This window comes from Equus przewalskii, chromosome 5 (genome assembly GCF_037783145.1).
Source record: "Equus przewalskii isolate Varuska chromosome 5, EquPr2, whole genome shotgun sequence".
Classification (NCBI taxonomy): domain Eukaryota; kingdom Metazoa; phylum Chordata; class Mammalia; order Perissodactyla; family Equidae; genus Equus; species Equus przewalskii.
In genome coordinates, this window is record NC_091835.1 from 68,292,914 (window position 1) to 68,318,217 (window position 25,304).

General features: G+C 47.0%; 2 protein-coding genes across 12 annotated transcripts in view; one reads left to right on the forward strand and one right to left on the reverse strand.

The window, feature by feature from the left end:
• PRPF40B (pre-mRNA processing factor 40 homolog B) overlaps positions 1–25,304 on the forward strand; it is a 58,270-nt gene that overhangs the window by 15,579 nt on the left and 17,387 nt on the right. For 3 of the 10 annotated variants that reach the window (XM_070621207.1, XM_070621204.1, XM_070621210.1), the window contains exon 1: positions 21,634–21,808. The exons of 3 other annotated variants lie outside the window; for them this stretch is intronic. In XM_070621207.1, coding sequence (XP_070477308.1) covers positions 21,806–21,808 — 3 coding nt within the window. In that variant the 5' untranslated portion in view covers positions 21,634–21,805. Of the gene's footprint in view, positions 1–21,601; positions 21,809–25,304 lie in introns of those variants that run through there. 4 more of the 10 variants (XM_070621211.1, XM_070621208.1, XM_070621203.1 and 1 more) reach the window with 3 other exon arrangements.
• FAM186B (family with sequence similarity 186 member B) overlaps positions 1–25,304 on the reverse strand; it is a 32,042-nt gene that overhangs the window by 2,545 nt on the left and 4,193 nt on the right. The window contains exons 2-8 of one of the 2 annotated variants that reach the window (XM_008522076.2): positions 12,981–13,093; positions 10,110–10,335; positions 7,846–8,028; positions 3,781–5,455; positions 3,056–3,248; positions 1,370–1,548; positions 486–671 (exon numbers count right to left, since the gene is read on the reverse strand). In XM_008522076.2, the coding sequence (XP_008520298.1) occupies positions 486–671; positions 1,370–1,548; positions 3,056–3,248; positions 3,781–5,455; positions 7,846–8,028; positions 10,110–10,227 (2,534 nt within the window). In that variant the 5' untranslated portion in view covers positions 10,228–10,335; positions 12,981–13,093. Of the gene's footprint in view, positions 1–485; positions 672–1,369; positions 1,549–3,055; positions 3,249–3,780; positions 5,456–7,845; positions 8,029–10,109; positions 10,336–11,178; positions 11,439–12,980; positions 13,094–25,304 lie in introns of those variants that run through there. The other variant, XM_008522075.2, reaches the window with a different exon arrangement.

Here is a 25,304-nt window from a genome sequence, read left to right on the forward strand (position 1 = left end):
TGGCCCACTGAGTCCTGCCTCCTTCCCCTCAGCTGCTCTTCCCAGGGACAGTTCTTGGAGGCAGTAAGGAAATAAAATGCCCAGGCCCAAGTCTCAGGTTTATCATGTGATTCTTGGTTTCCCTCATCCTGCACCTGGCTCTCCTTGAGAACAACCCCCGGGCCTAGGGCAGGATGTGCCTCTTGAGCAATTCATGTGCAGCCCAGGAAACAAACGAGGAGGAAAGACTTCTGTAGTGATCTTCTGAGACACTATGTAAAGTCCTTTGAGAAAACTAGAATGGTGTTGGCATGAGGACCCAAACTGACGGCTGATGAGGCAGATAAGCATCTCTCTCTCTGAGGTGGTACAATAAATGCGGTTGATATTAATGTTTGGAAAGAGATCTCTTGGGCTGTTGGACAGGGACCGTGTGTGCTCTGGCTCCTGCCCTTGGTGGGCAGGTCTCCCTGAATCCAGATTAACTATCCAGCCTTGCACCTTACCGGGCCTTGAGGGACATGAAGCTTTTGTGGTAGGAGGAATGCACATCCAATGCCAACAGCCGGGGAATATCTGGGCGCCCCCCTAGCTGGTCCCAGGGCAGGCTGGCAGGGGTCTTCTTTTCTATTGGGTGACTGGAGGAGGTCACATCAGTCTTCCACATGGCCTCCATCTGTTTCCCCTGTTGGCTAGAGGGTGGGGATCAAAAGTATAAAAAGAGACAAAGAGTTAAATACATGGTGAGAGACTGAGAAGCAACAAGCTCTCTAGGGCCACAGGCCCAAGACACTAGGCCTTATTTTCTTCCTTTCTCAAATAGTTCTCATCACCCTCCTTGTCACCTCTCTTCCCCTTAACCTAAGTCTAACCCCCCTGCGCTCCTTTGCCTGAGGAGCTGCTGGAAGAGGCTCCCAGGATAGACCCCATATTTCCATGCATATACCCTGGGGCTGAAGCCCTGAACTGGCCACAGTAGCGTTCGTAGGTCTTCTCAGCTGCCCAGAGGCTCACCATCTCTCTTTTTGAGTCTGGGCATCACAGAGTGGGAACGATCAAGCTTGTTTATATGGATGGACCAATGGAAGGTGCGGGATCCATGCCCAGGGTAGAAATCATTGTAAGTTCTCAGCTGTGGGTCCTCAGAGTCTTTCAGTTGCATAGTTTGAAACATACTTGGTCAGGCTGGCCCCTGAAGCCCACACACCCCCATCTAGGCCAGTGGCCAGAGCTGGGCAGGGAGGCTGAGAAGACAGGTTCCTGCAACTCATGGGGGGAGCTTTGCCTGTCTGTGCCCTGGCTGAGCTGCCATCCTCCCCAATCTGGCCACCCCTGCTCCCTGCCTCCCCACTCATCCAGCTGGCTGCCCCCTGGGCTTTGTTGCACCTACCAGGCTACCCGCAGGGGCACACGTTCTGGGTGCTTGGACGTACAGTGCTCCAGAGGCTGCTTGCAGGAGCGGCTGCTGGAGTGGATGTGCTGGAGTAAGGATGGGGGCGGCTTGCTTTTCCTTGACTGTGGGGAGGTGACCACAGGGGTGTGCAGGTGAACATTCCACTCCAGCTGGAGCTAGAGGAATCAGCAGAGAGGCATCAGGGAGACAGGAATTTATTTATCCCCTCTCTAGGGAAGGAGGGCGCATTGCCTGACTCAGGGCTGAGCAGAGAGGGTAAGACCCAGGGAATTCCTCCAATTAGAGACCCCTGGGACTCCAGGGTATCAAACGTCCTAGAAATTCCTTCAATTCTTCTTTGCTGGGTTAGTTCCTGTTTTCTCCTTTATTGTGGAAAATCTGGACAATGGGCAAAACAGCAAGGAAAAAAGCGAAAGGAAGCCAAAGCAGGTGGAACTCCTGGGAACACTCACAGGGTTCAGGATGGGACCTGGAGAGCTCTGGGTATCTTTTCATCCAGCCCAGCCCTGGCAGTGGGCAAGGGGCTAGGGGAACCCTCACAGCCGCCCAAAGAATTATCATATGGTCCCTTTCCTTCTCAACCTCAAAACCAATTTAGCAAATCAAGACACCTACAGGAGATGACCAGGACTAGTACAAGGTGACAGGAAACTGGGTTGGGAGATACCTCCATGGCCAAGTGCCTAATGCCGGCACTTAAACCAAGTCCCTCAGCACACTGCTTCCCCTAGACTCAGGCCGCTGCTGCTCAGGACTCAGGGGCATTACCTCCTGACCCAACCCTATGAGAGATCCCAGCAGGCTCTGAGTCACTGCTGTGGGATTCTCCAGTCCCTTGAAGCCATCGTGGCCCCCTGTGGTGTCAGCACTTGTTGCTTCTCTGCCCCCGCAGCAGGGGAAGAGTAGAATAAACTGAAGCCAGCCCTCAGAGAGTCAAAATAGGTCAAACCCAATGGATCGGGACTCGGGATGACTTGGGACTCTCAACAGCAACACCGAAACCTAGAAGGCAAGGAGCAGCGCCTTCAAAATCGTGAGGGAAAATGAATTCTAACTTAGGTACTCATATCCAGGCAAACTGTCAATTAAGAGTGAGCGTGGATACTAAGTAAAGATGTTTTCAGACAACCAGGGTCTCAGTGAGGTTGTCTGCCAGAAGCCCTTTGTCAGAGAGTGACTGGAGGAGATATTTCACTAAAACAAGGGAGACCTGGCAGCTAGAAAGCAGGGGAGGCATCTCCAGAGAGAAGCAAAGCGAGTCCCCAGCACGAGGGGAAGAGGACAGCTGGGAGCAAGCCTGGAGAGCAAACAGAGCTGACAGGAGCAGGCAGAGGCCCCCGGGGAGGGAGAACCTCAGTGCAAAGTTGGCACAATGGTCTCAGCTACCTCCCCCTCCAGAGGGGTCTCTTCTACAGCTCTTTTGGTGGGTCCTTTCTCTCTTGCTCTCCCCATATATGGAGATTGGAAAGCTGCCCTTTCTCACACTCTGGCCACCTCCTGCCTGCACCTCTTCCTGGTTCAGAGGCTGTAACCTGCTCTCTTACTTCTCCTCTGCTCTCCTGACCCCCAGTCACCCTACATCCCCACTGGCACATTTCCTGGCCGCATCCCTACTGGCTGTGCTGATCCCTGAGAAGGTCGCGGGGAGGGCAGGAGGCCTACCTTGGGGAACATGGTCACCATGCTGCTCAGGCACTCTCGGTGCTTCTCCTCCAGGTCCTTCTGCTTGTCCTTCCAGGGCTGCAGCTGGAGGTTCTGCTGGTGGTCGATGTTTTCCAGGAAGATGTAGAGGTTCTGGGCCTTGTAGGTTGCCCCAGTTTCTCGCAGGCCTTGTATATGGTTGATCACTTCTTCTCTGGGAAGAGAGGGAAGTGATTTAGTGGACGAAGGGGCCTCCTCCTCCCCACAAGTCTGTTAACCGGAGATGATTCAGTGTTTATAATTCCTGGGAGCAAGAAGAGAAACGGAGGTGGGTAAGAGCTGGGAAAAACAGGGAGCAGAGAAGTGAGATGTGGTGTCAGGTGAGGAGCCTCAGGCTGGGCTGGGAACAGGAAGAGAAAGTGAGGCAAATGGGGAAGCATATTAGGTGGATTATGGACAGGGCAGTAGGAAGAGAGAGAGAAATAGGAAGCAGGCTTAGAGGAAAAGCCCACAACAGGCAGAACAATATGTAAGTGCCTGACCTCCCACTCCTGTAGGGTTGCCCAAGGCCCCCAGGTTAGGCATCCTTTGCTATTTCCCACCCTCAGGGGGACCTTGTCCAGGCCTGGGGTGCTTCTCCTTGTCCCGGCTTTCCCTGTGCTCCTCCTCTCCTGTTGGGTTTTGGCTCTGCCCACACACAGCAGTGGGTGTGGGTGGGTGCTGGGCGGGTGCCAGGGAGGACCTACCGGAGGCTCTGGAAGCGTCTGTAGAGGATGTACTTATGGCACAGGCACTGCAGCCTGAGTGCGTTCAGCTCCATGGTGGTGATGGTGAGCTCCAGCGCCCTGCTGCGCAGGTAGTGGGGCAGCCCCAGCTCAGCCTCTTCACTCAGGAGCTGCAGATTCTTCCTCTGGGCCTCCACATCCATGTGGTATGTCTTCCCCTTAAGAGTTACAGGGGATATCTGCAGAGGTGGCTGGGTCACTTTTTGGATGGATATGCCCCTGACAGGAAAAGAGGCCGATTTCCTGGGCTTTGTGGGAACCCAGTGGGCCCGTGGTTTTTGGGTTAACGTGGCTGAACTCACGGTCCTCTGGTTTCCAGGGGAAGGCTGCTGGGTATCAGGGGACCTGGGCAGGTGTGGCCTCCTGCCTTGGTGAGCAGATTGGGTCCGGCTTGGGGGAGGTGCTAATGATGATTTCTCCAAGTCCCTCCATCGACTGGTGGTCATGAAGATCATCCTCTCCCCGTCCTCCCCTGGTTGCTCTGGCTCCCTCCATGGGTGTCTGTGCTCCTTTCCTGGCTGGCCCAATCTCTGCTGCTGCTCCCTTGCCACGTCCTCCATCTCCCACTGCCGCAGCTTCTCCTGGTGCTCCTGTTCCTGTAGGGCCCACTTCTTCTGCTGCTGCAGCCACCTCTCTTCCTCTTCCAGCCACTGCTGCCTCCGCCTCTCCCAGCTGAGTTCTTCTTCCCAGTGTTCCACCTTGCTTTCCAAGGCCTCCTTCCTGGAGCTCTCTTGGGACAGCTGCTTCCCAAAATGGGGCTTAATTTGAAGTCCTTCCTTTTCCTGGTCTGCTTCCTGGAAGAAGTCCTTCTGATCTTTGACTTTGTGGCCTGGGGTTTCTGCCATCAGTCTTTCACATTTCTTAGGAAACTTGTGATCCACCAAAGATGGCCACACGGGCTGAAGACTTTCAGTGTCTGTACTGCTGTACACATCTGCGATCCTTGAATACATGGTCATGGTGCAAAGTGGCTGATACGTTGAAGGCCTAGCACCACTGTCCCCAGCTGTGGCCATAGGACTTGGGGAGAGTGGTGAGAACAGCTGATCCTCTTTCTTGGGTTCTTCTTGGGTTTCCTCCATGACTGTTTCTTTCTTTGGGAGGGTGTCTCTCTCAAGAGGGCCTGGGGAGTCAACCAGTATCTTAGCTGAGTCTTCTGCTTGACCTCTAGCAGACTCAGCCTTCTTCAGCTGGAACTCTAAGGCATGCTTTATCAAGAGAAGGTCATGGTACTTTCCCCCTAGAATTTCCACCTGCTTTAGTAGGGCATCCCTCTTGCTCTCGAGGATTTGGAGGGATTTCTGGAAGTACAGCCTCTGGCTGCTGAGTTCTTTGGTCATCTCTATTTTCAGGGACTTGTATTTGGTCTCCAGGCTCCTGTTTTCCTTGTGCTGGAGGATCAAGGCCTTGTTGAGGTTCTCAACCACAGCGTACATGTATCTGATGGCCCTGACGTCCCCCTGGTTGAACATAGTGGAGTCCAGGAGCTCCTGAAGCATGGACTTCACCTCAGAGACCCTTGTGCAGGTAGTGTGCTTGTCCTGGAGCATCTTCTCTGGGCTCGGTGGCTGAGGGTAGGATGTAGAGTTTTGTGGGCTTTGTTCCTGCCAGCCCGGCCAGAAGGTGCATTTAGACGCTAGGAGAGGTGAAGAGAACAAGGCAACAAGCTCCCCTGGGTCCCAAGGATTACTTATTCTCCAGACCCTGCTTGGCCAATTCCCATCCAGCCCTCTTAGGGCTTTGGCAAGAATCAGGAGTTGGGGCTATATGTGAGGCCAGGGGAGATGTTGTCAAGAAAGATCTCTGCTGGGCTCGCAGCTTGGCCAGAGCTTACCTGTCAAGGTCTGCCAGCTCCATAGCACCTGCAGGGCCCAGAGGGGCCTGCAACTGTTCAACCCACCTCAGCTCAATTCAGCATATTCCTGATCCTCCATATTTCCCTGGAGTAGAGTTATTTTTCTAATCATGCTACTTCCCAGCCTCAATATCTGTGTTTGGCTCCCTATTACCAACTATCCAAACTCTGGAAGCTACCTGGCACTTACACTCCAGATCACCTGGGAAGCTTTATTTCTGTTTCCTGTTATCACTGCACTGTGTTTGTAGAGAATTTATCTCATGGTCCTACAACTGTTCACATGTCTTTTTTTTTTTTTTCTTGGTGAGGAAAACTGGCCCTCAGCTAACTACTGTTGCCAATCTTCCTCTTTTGCTTGAGGAAGATTGTCACTGAGCTAACATCTGTGCCAATCTTCCTCTGTTTTGTATGTGGGACGCCACCTCAGCATGGCTTGATGAGTGGTGTGCAGGTCTGCACCCGGGATCTGAACCCATGAACCCTGGGCTTCCAAAGCAGAATACACAAACTTAACCACTATGCCACTGAGCCGACCCCAAGTTGTTTTTTGGGTTTTTTTTTAATGACTAATGTCTTTTTCCATTTGGGGAGTCATGAACTCCTTTAATACTCTGATAAAGGCAGGGGACCTTCTCCTCAAGAAAATGCACATAAACCCAGATTGTATACCCTGTGTTCCAATCCATTCATAGACCTCAGCTCCACAGGGCTGGTTATGGTTGTAGTTGTACCCACTTGGACCTACCATGTATAGGGCTGCTGGTGATTATCTTGGAGCATCCACTCATTTGCCTATTCAATGAACATCACTGGCAGAAAAAACACTGGCTAACTTTGGATGAGGGGCTAACAGAAATATGGAAATTAAATGACATTGAAGTCAAACTAGCATCTAGCTAATGTTGTCAGAGAGGCCATGTAGCCTAGTGGTTCAGAGTTTGGATTCTGGAATCAGACAACTTGGGCTTGAATCTCATCCTTACCACTTGCTTTGGGCAAGTTTCCTAACTTCTCAGTGCCTCCATTTCTGATAAATGGGGATAATCATAGCATCTACTTCATGGGACTTAACTAGGTTATCCATGTTTAGTGCCAAGCACAGTACCAGGTAACTAGTAAGTGCTCGGTAACTAAGCCCTAAAAAGAAAGGAATAAGACACAGCCTTTGCCACCCAGGAGTTTATAATCTAGCAAGGAAATAAGTCAAGTACATGACTAACTACATCTCAAGACATAATATGGTAAGATTGTAGGGAAGATTGTCTCCTTCTCATCTACCTTTCCCTGCTTCTCCCCTCCACCAACTAGCAACTTTGTTTGACTGATAAGGAACCTGGCTATGAGAATCAACAATAAAGCACCAATAGCTATTATTAAGCCCTGAGCATGTTCTAAGCATGGGGTCTCACGCCAAGTGGAATCCTGCAAGTAGGCAGTGTCCTTCTTATTTTGTATATGAGGAACGTGAGGTTCAGAGAGATGAAATTACCTGCCCCAAGTCAGCCAGAAATTGGCATATGGGATTCGAACTCAGGTCTGTCTGACTCTGAAGCTCATGCTCTTGAGTAAGATTGAGAAGTCAGAAAACCTAAGTTTGGGGCCTGGCTTTGCTGCAAGCTTTCTTTGTGGTCCTTCTCTTCTCTGAGCTTCAGTGTTCTCATCTACAAAATGTAGGAGTTAGATAATCTGAGATCCCGTCTAGTGATGATAGGAGTCAAGTTTCAAGGCTGAGCCATGTTGTTGACTGACCACTTCTGGAGCAGCCACAATTGAAAAGCCTCTGGCTGAGTCTCATCAGACTTCTTGACTCTGCAGCTGGGTTTGGAGTAAGGAAAGGATGTTCCTCAGGCTCTAGCTACAGACTCCAGCCTTTCTGGCCTTCTAGACTTCTTCCCCAGAACCTTTATGAGGCCGCAGCTCCAGGAAGCACCAACAGGGACCTGTCTCCATATCACCCCTACTTCCAGCCCTGAGGGACTGCTCAGCACTGTTTGGTGCTCATCCTGTGTTCAACACCACAACCTCTCACTACTGCCCGTCCATCTCAGATAAAGCTTTTGTTATGGAGGAGAGTCGGGGAGACTCCCATAGACCCTGGAGTGTGACTTCTTCCTGTGAGATGGCAACCACCCAACCCAGACCCCCTCCCAAGTACTCCTGGAACCTACCTTTTGCCCTTTTCTTTTGTCCTTCAATGAGAGTGGAGCAAAGGGAAATGAGAGACTCGATGCCTCCTTTGGTGGCGATGAGGGAGAGAGGTAACACTTTCTCCATCACCTCAATCCATTCATCCAGGGCTTCCTCTTCCCCCTGGCTCTTCCTGTTCCTGATCTCGTAAGTCAGGCTGTCACCTGGAGAGGGAGTGGGAAGTACAGGCTGAGAACAATGTGTTCTCTAGGGAGCCCCAAGCAGCCCTGTTGCACAAGGGTTACACCAGTAGGCTTTGAGGTTGAACTAGTTTTACCTCTTACTAGCTGTGTGATGGTGGGCAAGTCACTTATTCCCCTGAGCCTCAGTACCCTTCCCCGTTAAAGGGTTGGGTAAGGATTAATTGAGATAATACATGTGAAATGATTAACATGAGGTTTCCATGTAGAAAATATGCAATAAGACATTAAATAGCATTATTGTACTATAAGACCAGGGATGTGTCTGCCTTTATTGCTCTATTCCCATTGCCTAGTCCATTATCTGGACAATTAAATTAATTAACTGGAGTTAACAGCCCTGCTTAGCTCTTGGGGGAAGGTGAAGGACCACTGAACTGAGAGCTCCTCAGGGACAGGGCAGTGTGAGGGGATCGGGCATATCCCTATACATTGCAGCATCCACCGCACCTCATAGCAGACTGAGGTCTCATGATGGGATAACTCTGATCTTAATGAGGGTAGCACCTGATTCCAGGGCTGTGTGCGCTGGTCCACACCCAATTGGCTATACCAGTGGCTTACAGCTGGAATCAGTGCTGTTTGGCCCAGTGCCCACGCGGTAAAGGTCATTCAGTACTTTTAATATTACCTTTGGGCTGCTCTATAAAATAGCTAGTGTGCTCCACTAAAAAACTGTTAGAACTAATAAACAAATTCTGTAAAGCTGCAGGATACAAAATCAACATACAAAAATCAGGGGCCGGCCCGGTGGCACAGCGGTTAGGTTCGCACATTCTACTTCTCAGCGGCCCGGGGTTTGCCGGTTTGGATCCCAGGTGCGGACATGGCACTGCTTGGCAAAAGCCATGCTGTGGTAGGCATCCCACATATAAAGTAGAGGAAGATGGGCATGGATGTTAGCTCAGGGCCAGTCTTCCTCAGCAAAAAGAGGAGGATTGGCAGTAGTTAGCTCAGGGCTAATCTTCCAAAAAAAAAAAAAAAAAGAACTACCATATGATTCAACAATCCCACTTCTGGGTATATATGAAAGGAAACAAAATCACTATCTCCAAGAGATATATGCACAGCCATAGTCACTAAAGCATAATTCAGAAGAGCCAAGACATGGAAACAACCTAAGTATCAGTCAATGGATAAAGAAAATGTGTTATATACAATGAAATATTACTCAGTCATAACAAAAAAGGGAATCCTGTCATTTTAGACAACATGGATGGATCTTGAGGGTATTACGCTAAGTGAAATAAGTCAGACAGAGACAGACAAATGCTATATCATCTCACTTATATGTGGAATCTAAAAAAGTTGAACTCATGGAAACAGAGAGTAGATTGGTTGTTACAAGAGGCTGGGAAGTGGGGGAAATGGGGAGATGTTGGTCAAAGGGTACAAACTTTCAGTTGTAAGATAAATAAGTTCTGTGGATCTAATGTACAGGAACGTGACTATAATTAACAATACCGTACTGTATACCTGAAATTTGCTGTGAGTAGATCTTACATGTTCTCATCATACACAAAAAAGGCTACTAAGTGATGTGATGGATGTGTTAATCAACTTTATTGTGATAATCATTTGACAACATACACATATATCAAATCATCACATTACACACTTTAAAATCACACAGTTATTTGTCAACTGTATCTCAATAAAGCTGGGAAAATTAAAAAATCAAATAAATAAAATAGCTAGTGTGGGTTCAAGTTTAGTTTCTATCTTGCTAAAAAATGAGATGGCGTAACAGGCTAGTGATGTTAGGCTTCATCACTTACGCAGCTAATGTCACAATCTGTTACGTTTTGGACAATCACGTGTTTGCCCCACTGGGGAGTGGAGGTGACGTGTTGTGACATGAGTGGGAGAATGTGTCACCGGAGAGGCACTGCAATGTGTCTTTTGCTTCCTCTGCACCACCCCCCACACTCCCCTCCCAGCACATGCTGACCGAGGGTGGGAAAGGAGGAGGCTGAGCAAGCCGGGACCAGCATCATGGGGGGAAGGCACCCACCCTCAGGGCTGCACCCGGCCTGCAGACTCACCCCAGTGGCCCAGCCAGTGGAGAATCTCGTACAAGTGCTTCTCTTTAGTCTTAGCATCCTTGGAGAAGGAAGCAATTTTCTCCAGCAAGATGAATCTCTTCTTGCCCTTTTGCTCCATCTGGTGAGATTTTGCCTTTTCTTTTAAATCATATCCTAATTCTTCCTGGAAGTGGTTGATGACACAGTTGACATTGTCCAAGATGTCTGAGAGCTGGGAAGAAATATCCTATATGCGAAGCAGTAAATTGTAGTGTTTAGGGGTGTGAACTCTGGAGCCTGATACCATGTCCTAGCAGTGTGGACCTTAGTCACTTAACCTCTTGGGGCCTCAGTTTTCTTACTTGTAAAGTGGGGATTGTTATAGTATCTTTGTCACAGGGTGTTTGTAAAGATTAAATGAATTAATATTTGTAAGGCACTTAGGACAGTGTCTGGCACATAAAATAAGTGTTAGTTCTTATTACCATCATTTTGATTATTTAGACCAGGTCAGGAAGGGAGAGAATACTAAAAATCCACAGCAAACCTTTCTTCAGAATTTGCTGGGGACTTCTGGACATCTCTCTTCACAAGGATCCAAAAGCAACAGACTGAAAAAATGAGGCCCCAAGAAACCCTCAGGGTCAGAGGATCCCATAAAAAAATGCACCAGAGGCTCAGGTTCAGGGTGATTCTGCCTTTGGCCATTTCTCTGTGAGCTTTTAGGGCTCAGCTTGGGGGATTCTGACAGGTTTCCAGGAACAGACCTCAAATCACGAACTTTGGGCCCTTGCTCCTGCCCTGCGAGGACCCTCCACCATGTGTCTCAGGGCCATCCTGGGGCTTCCAGTGGGCTGTTCCCTTCCTGGGCCCAGTGCTGCCTCAGGGGAACGGTTTGGTTCCGGCTTGCCCTGCAGACGCCAAATCTAGGAGGTGGATAATTTGTACTAATCTGTCTACAAACTCAGCTCGCTGAGGATCCCAGGACCCCTTAAAGCCCAGAGCTGGAATCTTGCCCAAATCTGGGATCAATCCCCAGCCTCCACATCAGACCCCAACAGAAAGGTGACTCCCTCATCTCAGGGGTTACCTCCTGAACCCGAGTTAGCTGGGCAGCCTCAATCCTCGAGAGAATGGCATTCACCGACTTGGGGGTCACCAACTGTGGGGGCTCGTCTTTTTCCATTTTGGATCACTCTGTCAGTCACAAAGACGTCCTGTGTCTCTGATACACAGGCCTGGACACGTGATGTTGGCTGCTTTGGGGTTAAGGACTCCAGCGCAGCTCCTGAGTACCCTCTGCCTAGCCACAGCTCCCTGTAACTGCCAGACATGGAGTTCCAACTGACCTTTTCTCCTGTGACATCATCAGTTGGATTGGAAGAATGACTCCCTGTCATCTATCTACTTGGTTATCTAGCTTTTTATCTGTGTGTTGCTTTTTTAAAATCACTAAATGTTACACTCCCAAACTAAACATTAATGGCTAAAAATAGGAAAATGCAAGTAGAAAAAGTTCTTTTCTGAAAGAGAACTGTTTTTTTTTTCTTTTTTTTTTAAAGATTTTATTTTTTCCTTTTTCTCCCCAAAGCCCCCCAGTACATAGTTGTATATTCTTCGTTGTGGGTCCTTCTAGTTGTGGCATGTGGGGCGCTGCCTCGGCGTGGTTTGATGAGCAGTGCCATGTCCGCGCCCAGGATTCGAATCAATGAAACACTGGGCCACCTGCAGCGGAGCGCGTGAACTTAACCACTCGGCCACGGGGCCAGCCCCTGTTTTTTTTTCTTGAGGAAGATTAGCCCTGAGCTAACATCTGCTGCCAATCCTCCTCTTTTTGCTGAGGAAGACTGGCCCTGAGCTAACATCCATGCCCATCTTCTTCTACTTTATATGTGGGATGCCTACCACAGCAGGGCTTGCCAAGCGGTGCCATGTCCACACCCAGGATCTGAACTGGCGAACCCTGGAACGCCGGAGTGGAACGTGCGCACTTAACCACTGTGCCACCAGGCTGGCCCCAGGGAACTTTTTTTTAATTAGAGCCAATCAATAACTAATGGGAATATATTTGCATTTGTACCAGGGATCAAGGCTCAGTCAACACTGTGACTTACTAAAGTGAGTTTCTGGCACGTAGTAGGCACTTAATAAATGCTTGTTGAATGAATGAGTATGTAAGTACAAATACATATACATGGAAATTATTCTTCTGAGCTACTGAAAAGTATTCCCATTTAACAGATAAGGAATTAAACACTGTAAGTTCAGTTCTTGCAGTGCCATGGCCACTTAATAACTTGTCACCTGACACCTACCTGTCTCTCATGTACTATCATTCATTCACTTATTCAAAGTTAATTCTTTTATTGCCCATTCACTCAAAAAACACTTACTGGCAACAGTCTATGTGCCAGTCATGGGGGCTAGTGCTGGAAATACAGAAATGACCAAGACCTAGTTCTGTCTTTGAGGCACTCATACCCTGGTTTATAGATACCCACCTATGTATACATCTGGCACTGGATAGTCCTTTAATCCCTTATGATTTCAGAGCATGTTGTAGTTTACAAACAACTTATTCATCCTTACAAACATGTGCGAGCCAGCTAAGGCTCAGAAGAGTTATGAGATTTATTTAAAGTTACAGAGCTGGAAGTACAGAGTCAGAACTCCAGCCTAGTTTCCTGATTCCCAATCTAGAGTCTTTTCTTTTTTTCCCCTTTCTCCCATGCCTCGCTTTCTTATTTCTTTTAAACCCAATCATACTGATAATTACATTACATATAAATGACCTAAACAAGCCAATTAAAAGATAAAGATTTTGAGATTCAATTAAGACAAAGTCAAGACTCAACGATGTACTATCTACAAGAAACATACTTTAGGGCTGACCTGGTAGTGTAGTAGTTAAGTTCGTGTACTCCGCTTGGTGGTCCTGGAGTTTGTAGGTTCAGATGCCGGGCAAAGACCTACACACCAGTCATCAAGCCACACTGTGGCAGATCCTACATACAAAAAATAGAGGAAGATTGGCACAGATGTTAACTCAGGGCCAATCTTCCTCGAAAGAAAGAAAGAAAGGAAGGAAGGAAGGAAAGAAACACACTTTAAATAAAAAAGACACACATAGGTTAAAACTAAAAGCATGGAAAAGCGATAAACCACGATAATACTACTCAAAAGAAAGCTGAAGTGGCTATATCAATATCAGCTTTTAGAACAATAAATATTAGCAAACATAAAACAGGAAGGACATTCCACAAAGATAAAGGTTTCAATTAATAAAGGGGACACAGTCCTATATGTGTATGCACCTAATTTTGAAGCTAATACCATAGCTTCAAAATACATGAAGCAAAAAACTTACAGAAATGAAAGGAGAAATGGATAAATCCACAAGTATAGTTAGAGATTTCAACAATTCTCTTGCAGGAAGTGGTAGAAGTAGAAAAAAAATAAGTAAGGATATAGAGATTTCTTTTTTTTTGAGGAAGATTAGCCCTGAGCTAACTGCTGCCAGTCCTCCTCTTTCTGCTGAGGAAGACTGGCCCTGAGCTAACATCCATGCCCATCTTCCTCTACTTTATATGTGGGACGCCTACCACAGCATGGCTTGTCAAGTGGTGCCATGTCCACACCTGGGATCCAAATTGGCAAACCCCGGGCTGCTGAAGTGGAACATGTGCACTTAACCGCTGCGCCACCAGGCTGGCCCCAGATATAGAGATTTTGAAAAACATTATCAAGCAACTCATCTCACTTGACATTTAAAGAACATTTCACCCAAGAACAGCAGGATACATTATTTCCAAATCCATATGGAACAATAATCTGGGCCATAAAATAAATATCAATACATTTAAGATCCAAATCATACAGAATATGTTCTCTGACTACAATGGAATTGCACTATAAATCAATAATTGGAGAGACATCTGGAAAATTCCCAAATATTTGTAAATTAAACAACAAAATTCTATGGGTCAAAGAAGAAATCACAAGGAAAATTATGAAATATTTTGAACTGAGTGAAAATGACAACATGACATATCAAAATTTGTGGGATGCTAAAGCAGTGCTTAGAGAAAGAAACTAGAACAGGGAAACTCAAAATAAGCTGAAGGAAATCATATGGATAAGAGTAGAAATCAATTTTTAAAAAATGGAGAAAATCAATGCAACCAAAACCTGGTTCCTTAAAAAGATTAATAAAATTGATAAAACTCACAGCCAGACCTTACCAAGAAAAAAAGAAAGAAGGCACAAATTACCAACATCAGGAATGAGAGAGGGGACATCACTACAGACTCTCCAGTGGAAATAATAAAGGAGTATTATGAAAAAACTTTATGCCTATAAAGTTGGTAAATTGGATGAAATGGACAAATTCCTTGAAAGACACAACCTATCAAAGCTCACTAAAGAAGAGAAAATCTGAAAAGCCCTATCTCTACTCAAGAAATTGGATTTGGAATTTAAAACCTTTCCCTCAAAGAAAACTCCAGCCCCAGATGGTTTAATTGATGAATTTTGCCAAACATTTAAGGGAAAAATAATACAATTTATACAAATTCTTCCAGAAAACTGAACAGTAGGGAACTCTTCCCAAATCATTTTGTGAGGTTAGCATTACCTGGTTACCAAAACCAGACAAAACTATTACAATAAAAATAACCAATATCCCTCACAAATATAGACAATGAAATGGAGGGGCCGGCCAGGTGGTGTAGTAGTTAAGTTTGTGCACTCTGCTCCAGCAGCACAGGGGTCGCAGGTGTGGATCCCGGATCTAGATCTAGCACCACTCGTCAAGCCATGCTATGGCAGCATCCTACATAAAAACAGAGGAAGATTGGCACAGACGTTAGCTCAGCATCAATCTTCCTCAAGCAAAAAAGAGTAAGATTGGCAACAGATATTAGCTCAGGGCCAATCTTCCTCACACACACACAAAAGAAATGGAAGCCACTGACTGGAAAAAAAATTATTTGCAAAACATATGTTTGATAAAGGACTTGCATCCAGAATATATAAAGAACCACTACAACTCAATAACAAAAAGAAAAACAATCTAGTTTTTAAAATGAACAGAAGATTTGAATAGACATGTCACTAAAGAAGATAAATAAATGATAAATAAGGACATGAAAAGATTCTCAACATCATTAGTCATTTGGGAAATGCAAGTTAATACCACAGTGAGATGCCAAGGAGTCAGATGTCTGACAAGGACGAGTCAGACAATAAAAAGTGTGACAATAACAAGTGTTGAGGAGGATGTTGGGAAAGTGAAACCCTCCAATATTACTGGTGAGAATGTAAAATGGTACAGCCACTTTGGAAAACAGTTTGGCAGTTTTTTCAGAAGTTAAAATATATATTACCATCCAACCCAGCAATCCTATTCCTAAGTATGACCCAAGAGAAATGAAAGCATATGTCCATACAAAGACCTATACACTACTATTCATAACCAGTTCTATTAGTAATAGCACAAACTTGCAAACAACCTAAATGTCCATCAACTGGTGAATGGATAAACAAATTGTAGTACGCCCATGCAGCAAACTATACTACTTCACATTAAAAAGGAATGAACACTGATACATGCAACAACATGGAGAATCTCAAAAGCGTTATACAAGTGAAAGAAGTCAGACACAAACTACTACAAACTGTACGATTCCGCTTATATGAAATCTAGAAGCACAAAACTGTATGGACGGAGAGCAGATCAGCAGGTGCCAGGAGCCAGATGAAGGGAAGAGACTGACTGCAAAGGGCACAAAGAAAGTTTCTAAGTGAAGGAAATGTTTTGTCATGACTATGGTGGTGGGTACATGACTATATACATTTGTGAAAATTCACTATAGGGTACACTTAAAATTGGTGAATTTTGTAGTATGTAAATTATACCTCAATAAAGCTGACTTTAAAGAATGCAATGTTTTGGGCCAGCCCTGGTGGCCTCGTAGTTAAGTTCAGTGTGCTCTGCTTTGGCAGCCTGGGTTCAGTTCCCGGGTGTGGACCTACACTGCTCTGTCAGTGGCCATGCTGTGCTGTCAGCCCACATACTAAAAAATAGAGGAAGATTGGCACGGATGTTAGCTCAGGGTTAATATTCCTCAGGGAAAAAAAAATGCAATGTTTTATAATGCCCAAGACTGTGGAGGGATTATGGGCAGACAGTGCAAGGGGCTGGAAGTTAGTCAGGAGGGTATTGGAGGGTGTAAGGAAATAACTCTCCCTCCTTTCGTAGGTGGCAAGTCTTCTCTACTTTCATACCCTTTTCCCTTGAGGCTGGGATGCTCCCTCTTCCAGACATTAGTCCGTCCCAAGCCCATCTCCCATGGGCAGCTCTGTGGCCAGAAGCAACACCTTCACCATAGTTCGAAGGCCACGCTTAGGCGATCCCTAGCCCAGGAGAGATGTTTGTAAACAGTTTTCTTTAAAGCAGCCAACCCCCCTTTCTAAGCAAAGCCTGTTGTAGAACCTCAGTATCTAAAACAGATAAAAGCACTATCTTCTTGGAATACCTGATGGCTCAACTTCATGGTCATCTGTATTGCAAAATCATTCAATTTCAACAAGCTTGTTGTGATGAACCCAAAAATTTGGTATGTAAGACATTTGAGTGTATACATTTCTAAACTATTGTTTTGAAAATAGTTAAGGGGCCGGCCCCGTGGCTGGATGGTTAAGTTTGCATGCTCCGCTTTGGCAACCCAGGGTTTCACCAGTTCGGATCCTGGGCATGGACGTGACACTGCTCATCAGGCCATGCTGAGGTGGCATCCCACATGCCACAACTAGTAGGACTCACTACTAAAAAAAAAAAATGCAACTATGTACTGGGGTGATTTGGGGAGAAAACGCAGGAAAAAAAAAATGAGTAGAGAGCTTCACCTGCCAGGTGAATCTCACTTAAAAAAAAAAAGCGCTGTTAAAATATATTTAAAGTTTCTGGGTAAAAAATGGTAGATAAACACATGTATCTACTTTTGCACTACTAAAAATACACTAAAACTATAGCAAAGGGATTTTTTTTTTTAAGGCATAAATTCACAAGGACAGGGAAAGAGGAAAAGAGACAAGAGGAAAATACTTTAGGAAGCTGGGAAGCAGATGGATGAGTGGTTACTTAGACTAGAGAAGGCTGGATCCTAAAGCAACAATGGGGCGACCGTATGGCAAACGGAAGTGGTTGTGCCAGATGACTGACCATCCTGAGGAACAAGACCTAAAGATGCTGACATCAGCGGTTCCCAGCCAGATCCCCCTGCAGTGAAGCTCATGGCCCACAAGCTCCTTCCATGTACCTGAGCTGACAGAGCACAAACGTTTCCAATCAGCTTTTTGATAACCTGTCCTTAAACGTGAGCAGACAACCAAGGATTATAAGACCTCCAAGAAAAGAATCTAACATGAAAGAGACCAAAATAACAGAAAAAGAAATTTAGAGTAAACAGAGATTATGCAGAAAGAAGAAAACTTAAACAAAACTATCATGAATAGCTTTAGAGATAAGATAAGCTATTTCAACTCTGAAAATAATATGCTATAAAAGGGAATATTCGATTAATAAAAATAAAGTGAGTAATAAAACTTTTTTTTTTAAAGATTTTATTTTTCCCTTTTCTCCCCAAAGCCCCCTGGTACACACTTGTGTATTTTTAGTTGTGGGTCCTTCTAGTTGTGGCATGTGGGATGCTGCCTCAGCATGGCTTAATGAGAGGTGCCATGTCCCTGCCCAGGATTCAAACGGGCGAAACCCCGGGCTGCTGAAGCAGAGCGTGCAAACTTAACCACTCGGCCATGGGGCTGGCCCCTGAGAGTAATAAAAATCTTTAACACATTGAAAAACTCAGTAGCAGAATGGGAAGATAAAAAGTTGAGGAAGTCTCCCAGAAAACAAAGTGAAAAATATGGAAAGTAGGAGAGAAAAATAAGAAATCAGAAGGACCAGTCCAGCAGATCCATCACCTGAATTATATGAGTTCCAAAAAAGAAAGGACAGAGAAAATGGAACAGAAGAAATCACCAATGGGATGATTCCAGATTATTTCCCAGAAGTGAGGGGCAGTGAGTGCCCAGCACACAAACAGCCTTTCACCAAGACATATTGCTGCCATTTCAGAACACTGGAGACAAGGAGAGGTTCAGAGATGGGGAAAAAGTCACGAAGATAAGGAGTTAAAAGGCTGCAGACTTTTCAAGGATAGGGATGAAAGCTAGAGGTACTGTTGCAATGCCTTCATAATTCCAAAGGAATTCAATACCCAGCTAAATGATCAATCAAGTGTCAGAGTAAAATAATGTCCATGTCCAACATGCAAAGTTTCAAAACAGTTTACCTCCCCCTTTCTCAGGAAGCTTCTAGAAGATGGTCTCCTCTAAAAAATAGGGAATAAATCAAGAAAGAGGAAGACCTGGAAAATGGCAAATAAAAGATCTAACAAAGGAGAGAGGCAAAGAAAATGCCAAGGAGGATGAGAAAGGTGATGACAGATTGCCAGATGTGCAGGAAGGGTACAGGATGAAGACTCAGATTGGAAGTCTGAAGGTTCCAGCAGAGGTGTCTTCAAGAAGAAGAAGATGAGGGGCTGGCCCCGTGGCCAAGTTCGCACACTCTGCTTCAGCAGCCCAGGGTTTCGCCCGTTTGAATCCTGGGCAGGGACATGGCAGCATTCATCAGGCCATGCTGAGGCAGCGTCCCACATGCCACAACTAGAAGGACCCACAACTAAAAATATACAACTGTGTACTGGGGGGCTTTGGGGAGAAAAAGGAAAAATAAAATCTTTTTTTAAAAAAAAGAAGAACAAGATGGAATATCTGCTGTACCTAGATATTCTAAGAAGAGATTTAGGCAACCAGGGGAAGATCGTGTGATAAATACATAGAAAACTAAACAAATGAAAAAACAAGATAATTTTTTTTTTGAGGAAGATTAGCCCTGAGCTAACTGCTGCCAATCTTCCTCTTTTTGCCGAGGAAGACTGGCCCTGAGCTAACATCCGTGCCCATCTTCCTCTACTTTATATATGGGATGCCTGCCACAGCATGGCTTGCTGAGCATGCCATGTCCGCACCCGGGATCTGAACCAACGAACCCTGGGCCGCCAAAGCGGAACGTGTGCACTTAACCGCTGTGCCACCGGGTCGGCCCCCAAGATAATTATTAGTTCCAGGGAAAAAAGTTTTGCAGGAAAGGAAGAGTAATCAAAGTTTTCTACATGGTTCAACTCTGAACAGCATATGTAGTCACAGTTTTGTAAGAACTGAAAATTGAACTACCAAAAATCATCGAATTAAATTTGGCAGATGGGAGATGGGAATGAGGTATAAGTGGTGGGGAGAGAGGAAGGGAAAAAGTTAAACCCTCAAATCTGCCTCCATTATTTATGGGGGCTGGGGCAAGACTACAAATTCTTGGAGACTCACATACTAAATATTTCAATGTTACAAATTAAGCTAACAAATACCTTCTAAACTTCTGACTTTACAAACACACCTTCATAAGGACCTGGAAGACCAGGTTCTAAATTAGAGTTTTTGGAATCCTCACAGTTCTACACTAGAAGATAGCTGCCCCCAGCCCCTGGCGCCTGCCTGACCCCCTTTCCTGCTGTCATTGCCTCTGTCCTGCATTAAGAGAGCCTCACACAGGGTCCTGTGGACACCCGAGCTTGTGCTCACGTCTCTGGTGGCAAATAGCTGCCCCTTGGCTACCCCTCAGGCCTAGGGATGCCCACAACACCAGCAAAGTCTCCCTAGGAGGGGAAATCCAAGGAAGAAGCTGGTGCAGGACTGGGAAGGAGCTGGGCAGGGAATTCCAGGGCCCCAGGTATTCAGAATATGGCCTAAAAGGGGGTCTGTGGGCTTTGGTTGGGCATATCTGCTTGGATTCCTCCACCTAGGAGGGACACAGCTGGAGGAGGGCCAGAGATATGAAGGTAAAATGCTAAAAGAAACAGCTTGAAAGAGCTGAAAATGGCTGCCTCCGGGGAGGAAGAGATGATGGAGCCTGGGGCGCTTATGTTTTTCTTAACCAATCTTACAGTTATCTGACTCTTTAAAATGGATGTCTATGTATTCTAAGAAATACTTCATTGAAAAAACAAAAACTTTAAAAATAAAATGTGATTGATAAAAGTTTATGGAACCTCTGAACCACTTCTGCTATGCCTGGAGGTCTCAATAACAAAGTTTGAAAACCACAGGACTAGGCCCTCATTTGAACCCACTTAGGTGGGGCCAGCCTGGTGGGCAGCGGTTAAGTTCGCACGTTCTGCTTCTTGGCAGCCCACGGTTTGCTGGTTCGGATCCCAGGTGCGGACATGGCACCGCTAGGCACACCATGCTGTGGTAGGCGTCCCACATATAAAGTAGAGGAAGATGGGCACAGATGTTAGCTCAGGGCCAGTCTTCCTCGCCAAAAAGAGGAGGACTGGCTGCAGTTAGCTCAGGGCTAACCTTGCTTGGAAAAAAAAAAAGAAGCCATCTAGGTATTGTGAGGAATATGAACCATAATGGAGTTTCTCTCTTCAGTGGCTCCCAAGAATGAATCCCCCTTCCTTTCCTCTCCTTTAATTTAGGACTTCTACTTCCTGTTGGTTGTTTCCCTACCTTTCCCCTTCTAGACTCTAACTTTCTTGCAAGCAGGACTCGGTTCACAATTCTTTGTATCTCCAGAACCTAGTACAGTACCAAGCACAGAGTACAGGCTCAGCTAAGTGTTGACGAATGAAGGAAAATGGAAGCATCTTTACCCAGGCTTTGGAGGGAAGGTGTTTCATCCCTTTCGGCACCCGTTTGCTTGGGGCCCTGTCAGTTACTAGCCCTGAGACCTTCAGCATATTCATTAAATAGCTTTGGTTTATAATTCCCTTATCTGCACAACATAGTATTTATCGCACATCTTTAATTCTTATAAAAGATTGGGCCCCAGTCCCTAATTGTTCACCGTCTGGTGGGGACCAGATCTCAAAAGAAGTAACTTCAGGGTCACGTGAGAAGCACGTGCATGCCCCCCACCCCCGCCCAGGGCAGGGATTTCGGGGGATCTGTCTGCTTTTTTTCCTCAAAGACTGTATGCCCAGCGCCTGGAACAGTTCCCGCACATAACGGCACATAACGGGTGCTCAATAAATAGTTGTTGAAAGAATGATTTAATTAAAAAGTGTTAAAAATAACTATGCACGGGATAAAAAACGCTTTGTGAGGTGCAAAGATACCCCTATATTCGGAATGAATACTTCGGTCCAGCTCCTGGTCCTGGGAGCGAGCGCGTGGGAGCCCGCCGCTCCGAGCGCCCGTGCGGGGCGGCCGCGCCAGCCGAGTTGCGAAGGCCGGGAGGGGGCGGGCGGGAAGGCAGGAGAGCCCGCCCGGGATCGCGCTCAGGCCGCTGCGCGCAGCCGGGGGCTCGGCTCCAGCCCTCCTCCAAAGCCCGAGCAGGCGCGCCCCGCCCCCCGGTGGGCGGGACCCGGACCCGGCGGCGCGGGGGCGGGGCCTGGCTCTCCGCGCCGGGGGCGGGGCCAGACCCGGGAGCTCCGGGCCGGTGCAGGGCCCGGCTGAGCGGCGGGAGCCACCGGACTCCCGGCCACCAAGGGGTGCGACCCCCCACTGGCCCCGCCTTCCCGGCTGCGGCCCGGCCAATCAGAGCGGCTTTTACTGGCGGGTGGGCCGAGCCGGCCCAGCTGCTCGGAGGCTCTGGCATGGTAACGTCCCCGCGCGGGGGTGGAGGGGCCCGGGGCGGTCCCACAGCGTCCCCGGCGGCCCGAGCCTGGGCCCGGGGGGCGGGAAGGCTGCCGGGGGTACCCGGGACCCCGGGGGAGGGCGCAGGGATTGAGAGGTTAGGGAGAGAACCCTGAGAGGGGGGTGGGGGCGGGGATTTGGGGGAGAAGGGGTGGGGGAGGCCATGATGGAGGATGGCTGGGGGTGGGGGTGGGGGTGGGGGTGGGGGGTGTTGAGGGGAGCGAGAGTTGCGGGACTGGATGAGGAGGAAGAAGGGAAGAAGCGAAGGGTGGGTTTGTGGAGAAAGGTCGGAAAAGAAGGGAGGGGGCGGGAGATGTGGGAAGCGTGGGACAAGGGGAGAGCTGAGGGCCGCAGTTTCCCCTCTTGGGATATTTGGCGTGCGACATGCCCCTCCCCTAGACCCAGTGCGTGTCCCCTTTGGAAGCTCTGGATGCCCCACAAAACCTGCAGGAGACCCCCTCCTTCATTTCCCCACACCGTCTCCTGAGGTGAGGAGGGGGCATTGTCTCCTGAGGAAGGGGACTTTCGGCCCCCACCCAGTCTTGGATAGTCCGAGAAATGGACCAGCAGAGGCCCCCTGGTCCCGACCCTGGCTTTGCCATCAACAAACTGTGTAACAATTCTGTGTGACCTTGGGCAAGTCACTACCTTTCTTTGGGCCTCAGATTTCCCATCGATTAAAAAAAAAAAAAAAAAGGAACATGCGTGAGAATGATATCTCAGATCTCTTCCAGCTCCGAAATGGGGTGGTTCTTGAGAGAGTTCAGGAGAATGGGTTCTAGAACGTGGGGAAGCGAGGAGGATGGAGTTGGAGGCGAGGCCTTCAGCTGGGGCTGCAGAAAATCCCCAGGGATATGGGGGGGGATGGGAGGCACAAAGCCTGCAAGGCTGGGGCAAGCTAGCCAGCGCCTCTGGAATCCTGTTGAAGGAATGGAAGAACTCTAAGTAGAAGAGGAGGCTGAGACTTAACCCAAGGAGGATGAAGACCAGAAGGAACATTCTGTTCTTCAGAGGGAGAGGGACAAGGAGATGGCAGTATCAGAGAGAAGCAATGGAAGATATTTTCTAGAAAGACAGCCAGTATCTTTGGGGAGTGGGAAGAATAAGGCGGCTGGTACAGGGGAGTGGGGACTAGGATGGTCGTGAAAACAGGGAGAGAGGGGCTAGTGCTGTTGGGTGAGCTGAAGAAGGGCAGCAAGTAGACAGACCACAGGGTAATCAGCTGGTCTCTCAGCCTCCACGATACTTTTCTTTTTGATGATGGCTACCTACCTCTTTCTGAGAGATGTGCCTCCCAGCCTTCGTTTTCCAACACAAATCCCTTCAGGGAGTGCGGCAGACCAGGCTAACCCAGGATCACCTGGCTGGCTGAGGATTTCAGGATTGTGTGAGGATTGGGGTGAAAAGAAAACAGGGGAATGAATTTGAGTGTAAGAAATACCTGTGGCGCCATCCTCCTTGCTAGGAGGCAGCTTTGTGGAGTAGCACAGGCTTTGGAATCAGACTTTTTGGATTCCAAACCTGCCTCTGTCGTTTAATCTCTTGTTATTTAATCTCTCTGAACCCCAGTTTCTTTATGTATAAAATGGGGATAATAACCTTTAAGATGGTTGCAAGGATTTAAATGAGTGTTTGGCATGGTATCTGGCTCATAATAAGCACTCAGTAAATATTAGCTATTAGTTGTTATTATTCCCTTTCCATTCTCTTTCTTCTGGCTCTGCATTCTTGTCCTTTTCTCCTTTTGTTCTTTTTTCTGAATCTTTACTTTTGACATACCCCACAGATGTGGAGGCTAAGAACTGATTGCATCTTGGTGGGGGGGAGTTCTTCCACTGGCCCAGGTGAGCACATGTTGATCAAATGATCAATTGTCTCTTCCTCATCTCTCCTCAGCCCACAAATGTGTTTTTGTTCCAGAGAAGACACAGGATCTGCTTCTCTTTCAGCTCCCTTTTCTGTATCCCTCTCTCACATGAGTTACTTTTTCAGATTCTCACCCAGAAGTGTAATAAAACCTAAAGTTGTACAGGCACTGCAGCAAGTGACATAGGAACAGAGGTGTTTCAGGAAAGAAAGAAAGTATACACATCCCACAGGGGAGGCTCAGGGAAGGGAGGGCTTCAGAAGTTCTATAGTAATTTACGTTCATTCTGTTGCTCTGGTCTCTGTGGGGAACTGTCCAAAACAGGCCATGTCTGCATCCTGGCCAGGGGTCTCCATTCCAAGTTAAAGATGGTCATATACAGTTAGTATTTTATTATTTAGGTTTTCCCATGCCATTATTTGATTCCACTTCCCTTTTCTCATTCACGCAGACGTCTGCCAAGCTGCCTCTCATTACAGTCAGCCTTTACCCAGAGAATTTATACAGATGTACCTGGGACCTGCGTACACACACATTTGCCTACTTTAGGATAGTCCAGTATGCAAAAATAAGGTTAGGGATGAGTCTGCATTTTATCACAGCACTTTGTGTGCAGGGCCCTGACTAGACACTCAGAGGAGGCTTAAAAGGAAAAAATTCAATCCCTGAATGTAGGGAAATCCCCACCTGAGAGGGAGACGCATTCCCATGTGAAACACCCAGAAAACATCCACCGAGTAGCATGTCACTCTGTGCAAAGTAGTGCAGCATTTATCCTGAGGGGACACGGGTAGGTAGGAGTGTGTATAAGTGGGGAGGGTAGTCATAGAGGTAACTTGAAGGAGGTGAATATGGTTTATCTTGAACAAAGTGAGAGACAAAAGTGGAATAAAAGAAACAAGTGGAGTAATCTAACAATTCCTGTGCAGAGAGGAGGAGGGAAGCCATTGAGTCAGGATGAGCCGAGAAGAGTGTGAGTGGGCCCTGTTGAAAGGCTTTGAATGTTAGGTAAGAGATTAGGGTGGGCAATGGGGAGGCACCACTAGTTCTTAAGCAAGAACATGTTGGATCCTTGCTGATTTAACCACATGGGTCACAGGGGCTGTGCTAGAGAGAAAAAGCAGACCTGCTTCCTGTAGGAAGGACTGTGCTTTTAAGGAAGTAGGGCTGGAGGGCGGATTGGATCTGGTACTAGCTGTATCCCCAGCCAGCAGTGGGACCTTGGACTGATTATTCCCCTTTAATTTTCTCATTTAAAAGAAGGGGATTATCTTTTTTTTTTTTTTTTTTTTTTACAACTGTGACATTCTGTGTTCCCCCAGTAACTACCAGCCTTTCCAATAGCTTTGTTTTGTGGAATGAGTCTAACAGTCATTAACTCAACAAATATTTATTAGCACCTACTGTGTGCCAGTCAGGAGTAGTAAGGAAAATAGAGTGAGATAGGATATTGGGGTGAGCAAAAACAGTCCCTGCCCTTTAAAGTTTTCAGCCTAGTGAAGGCAGCAGATATTTCATTGATTCTAAGACACACATTTTAACATTTCTGAAGTCAAGAGGCATCTTAAATTCAGTTGAGTATCATAAATCAG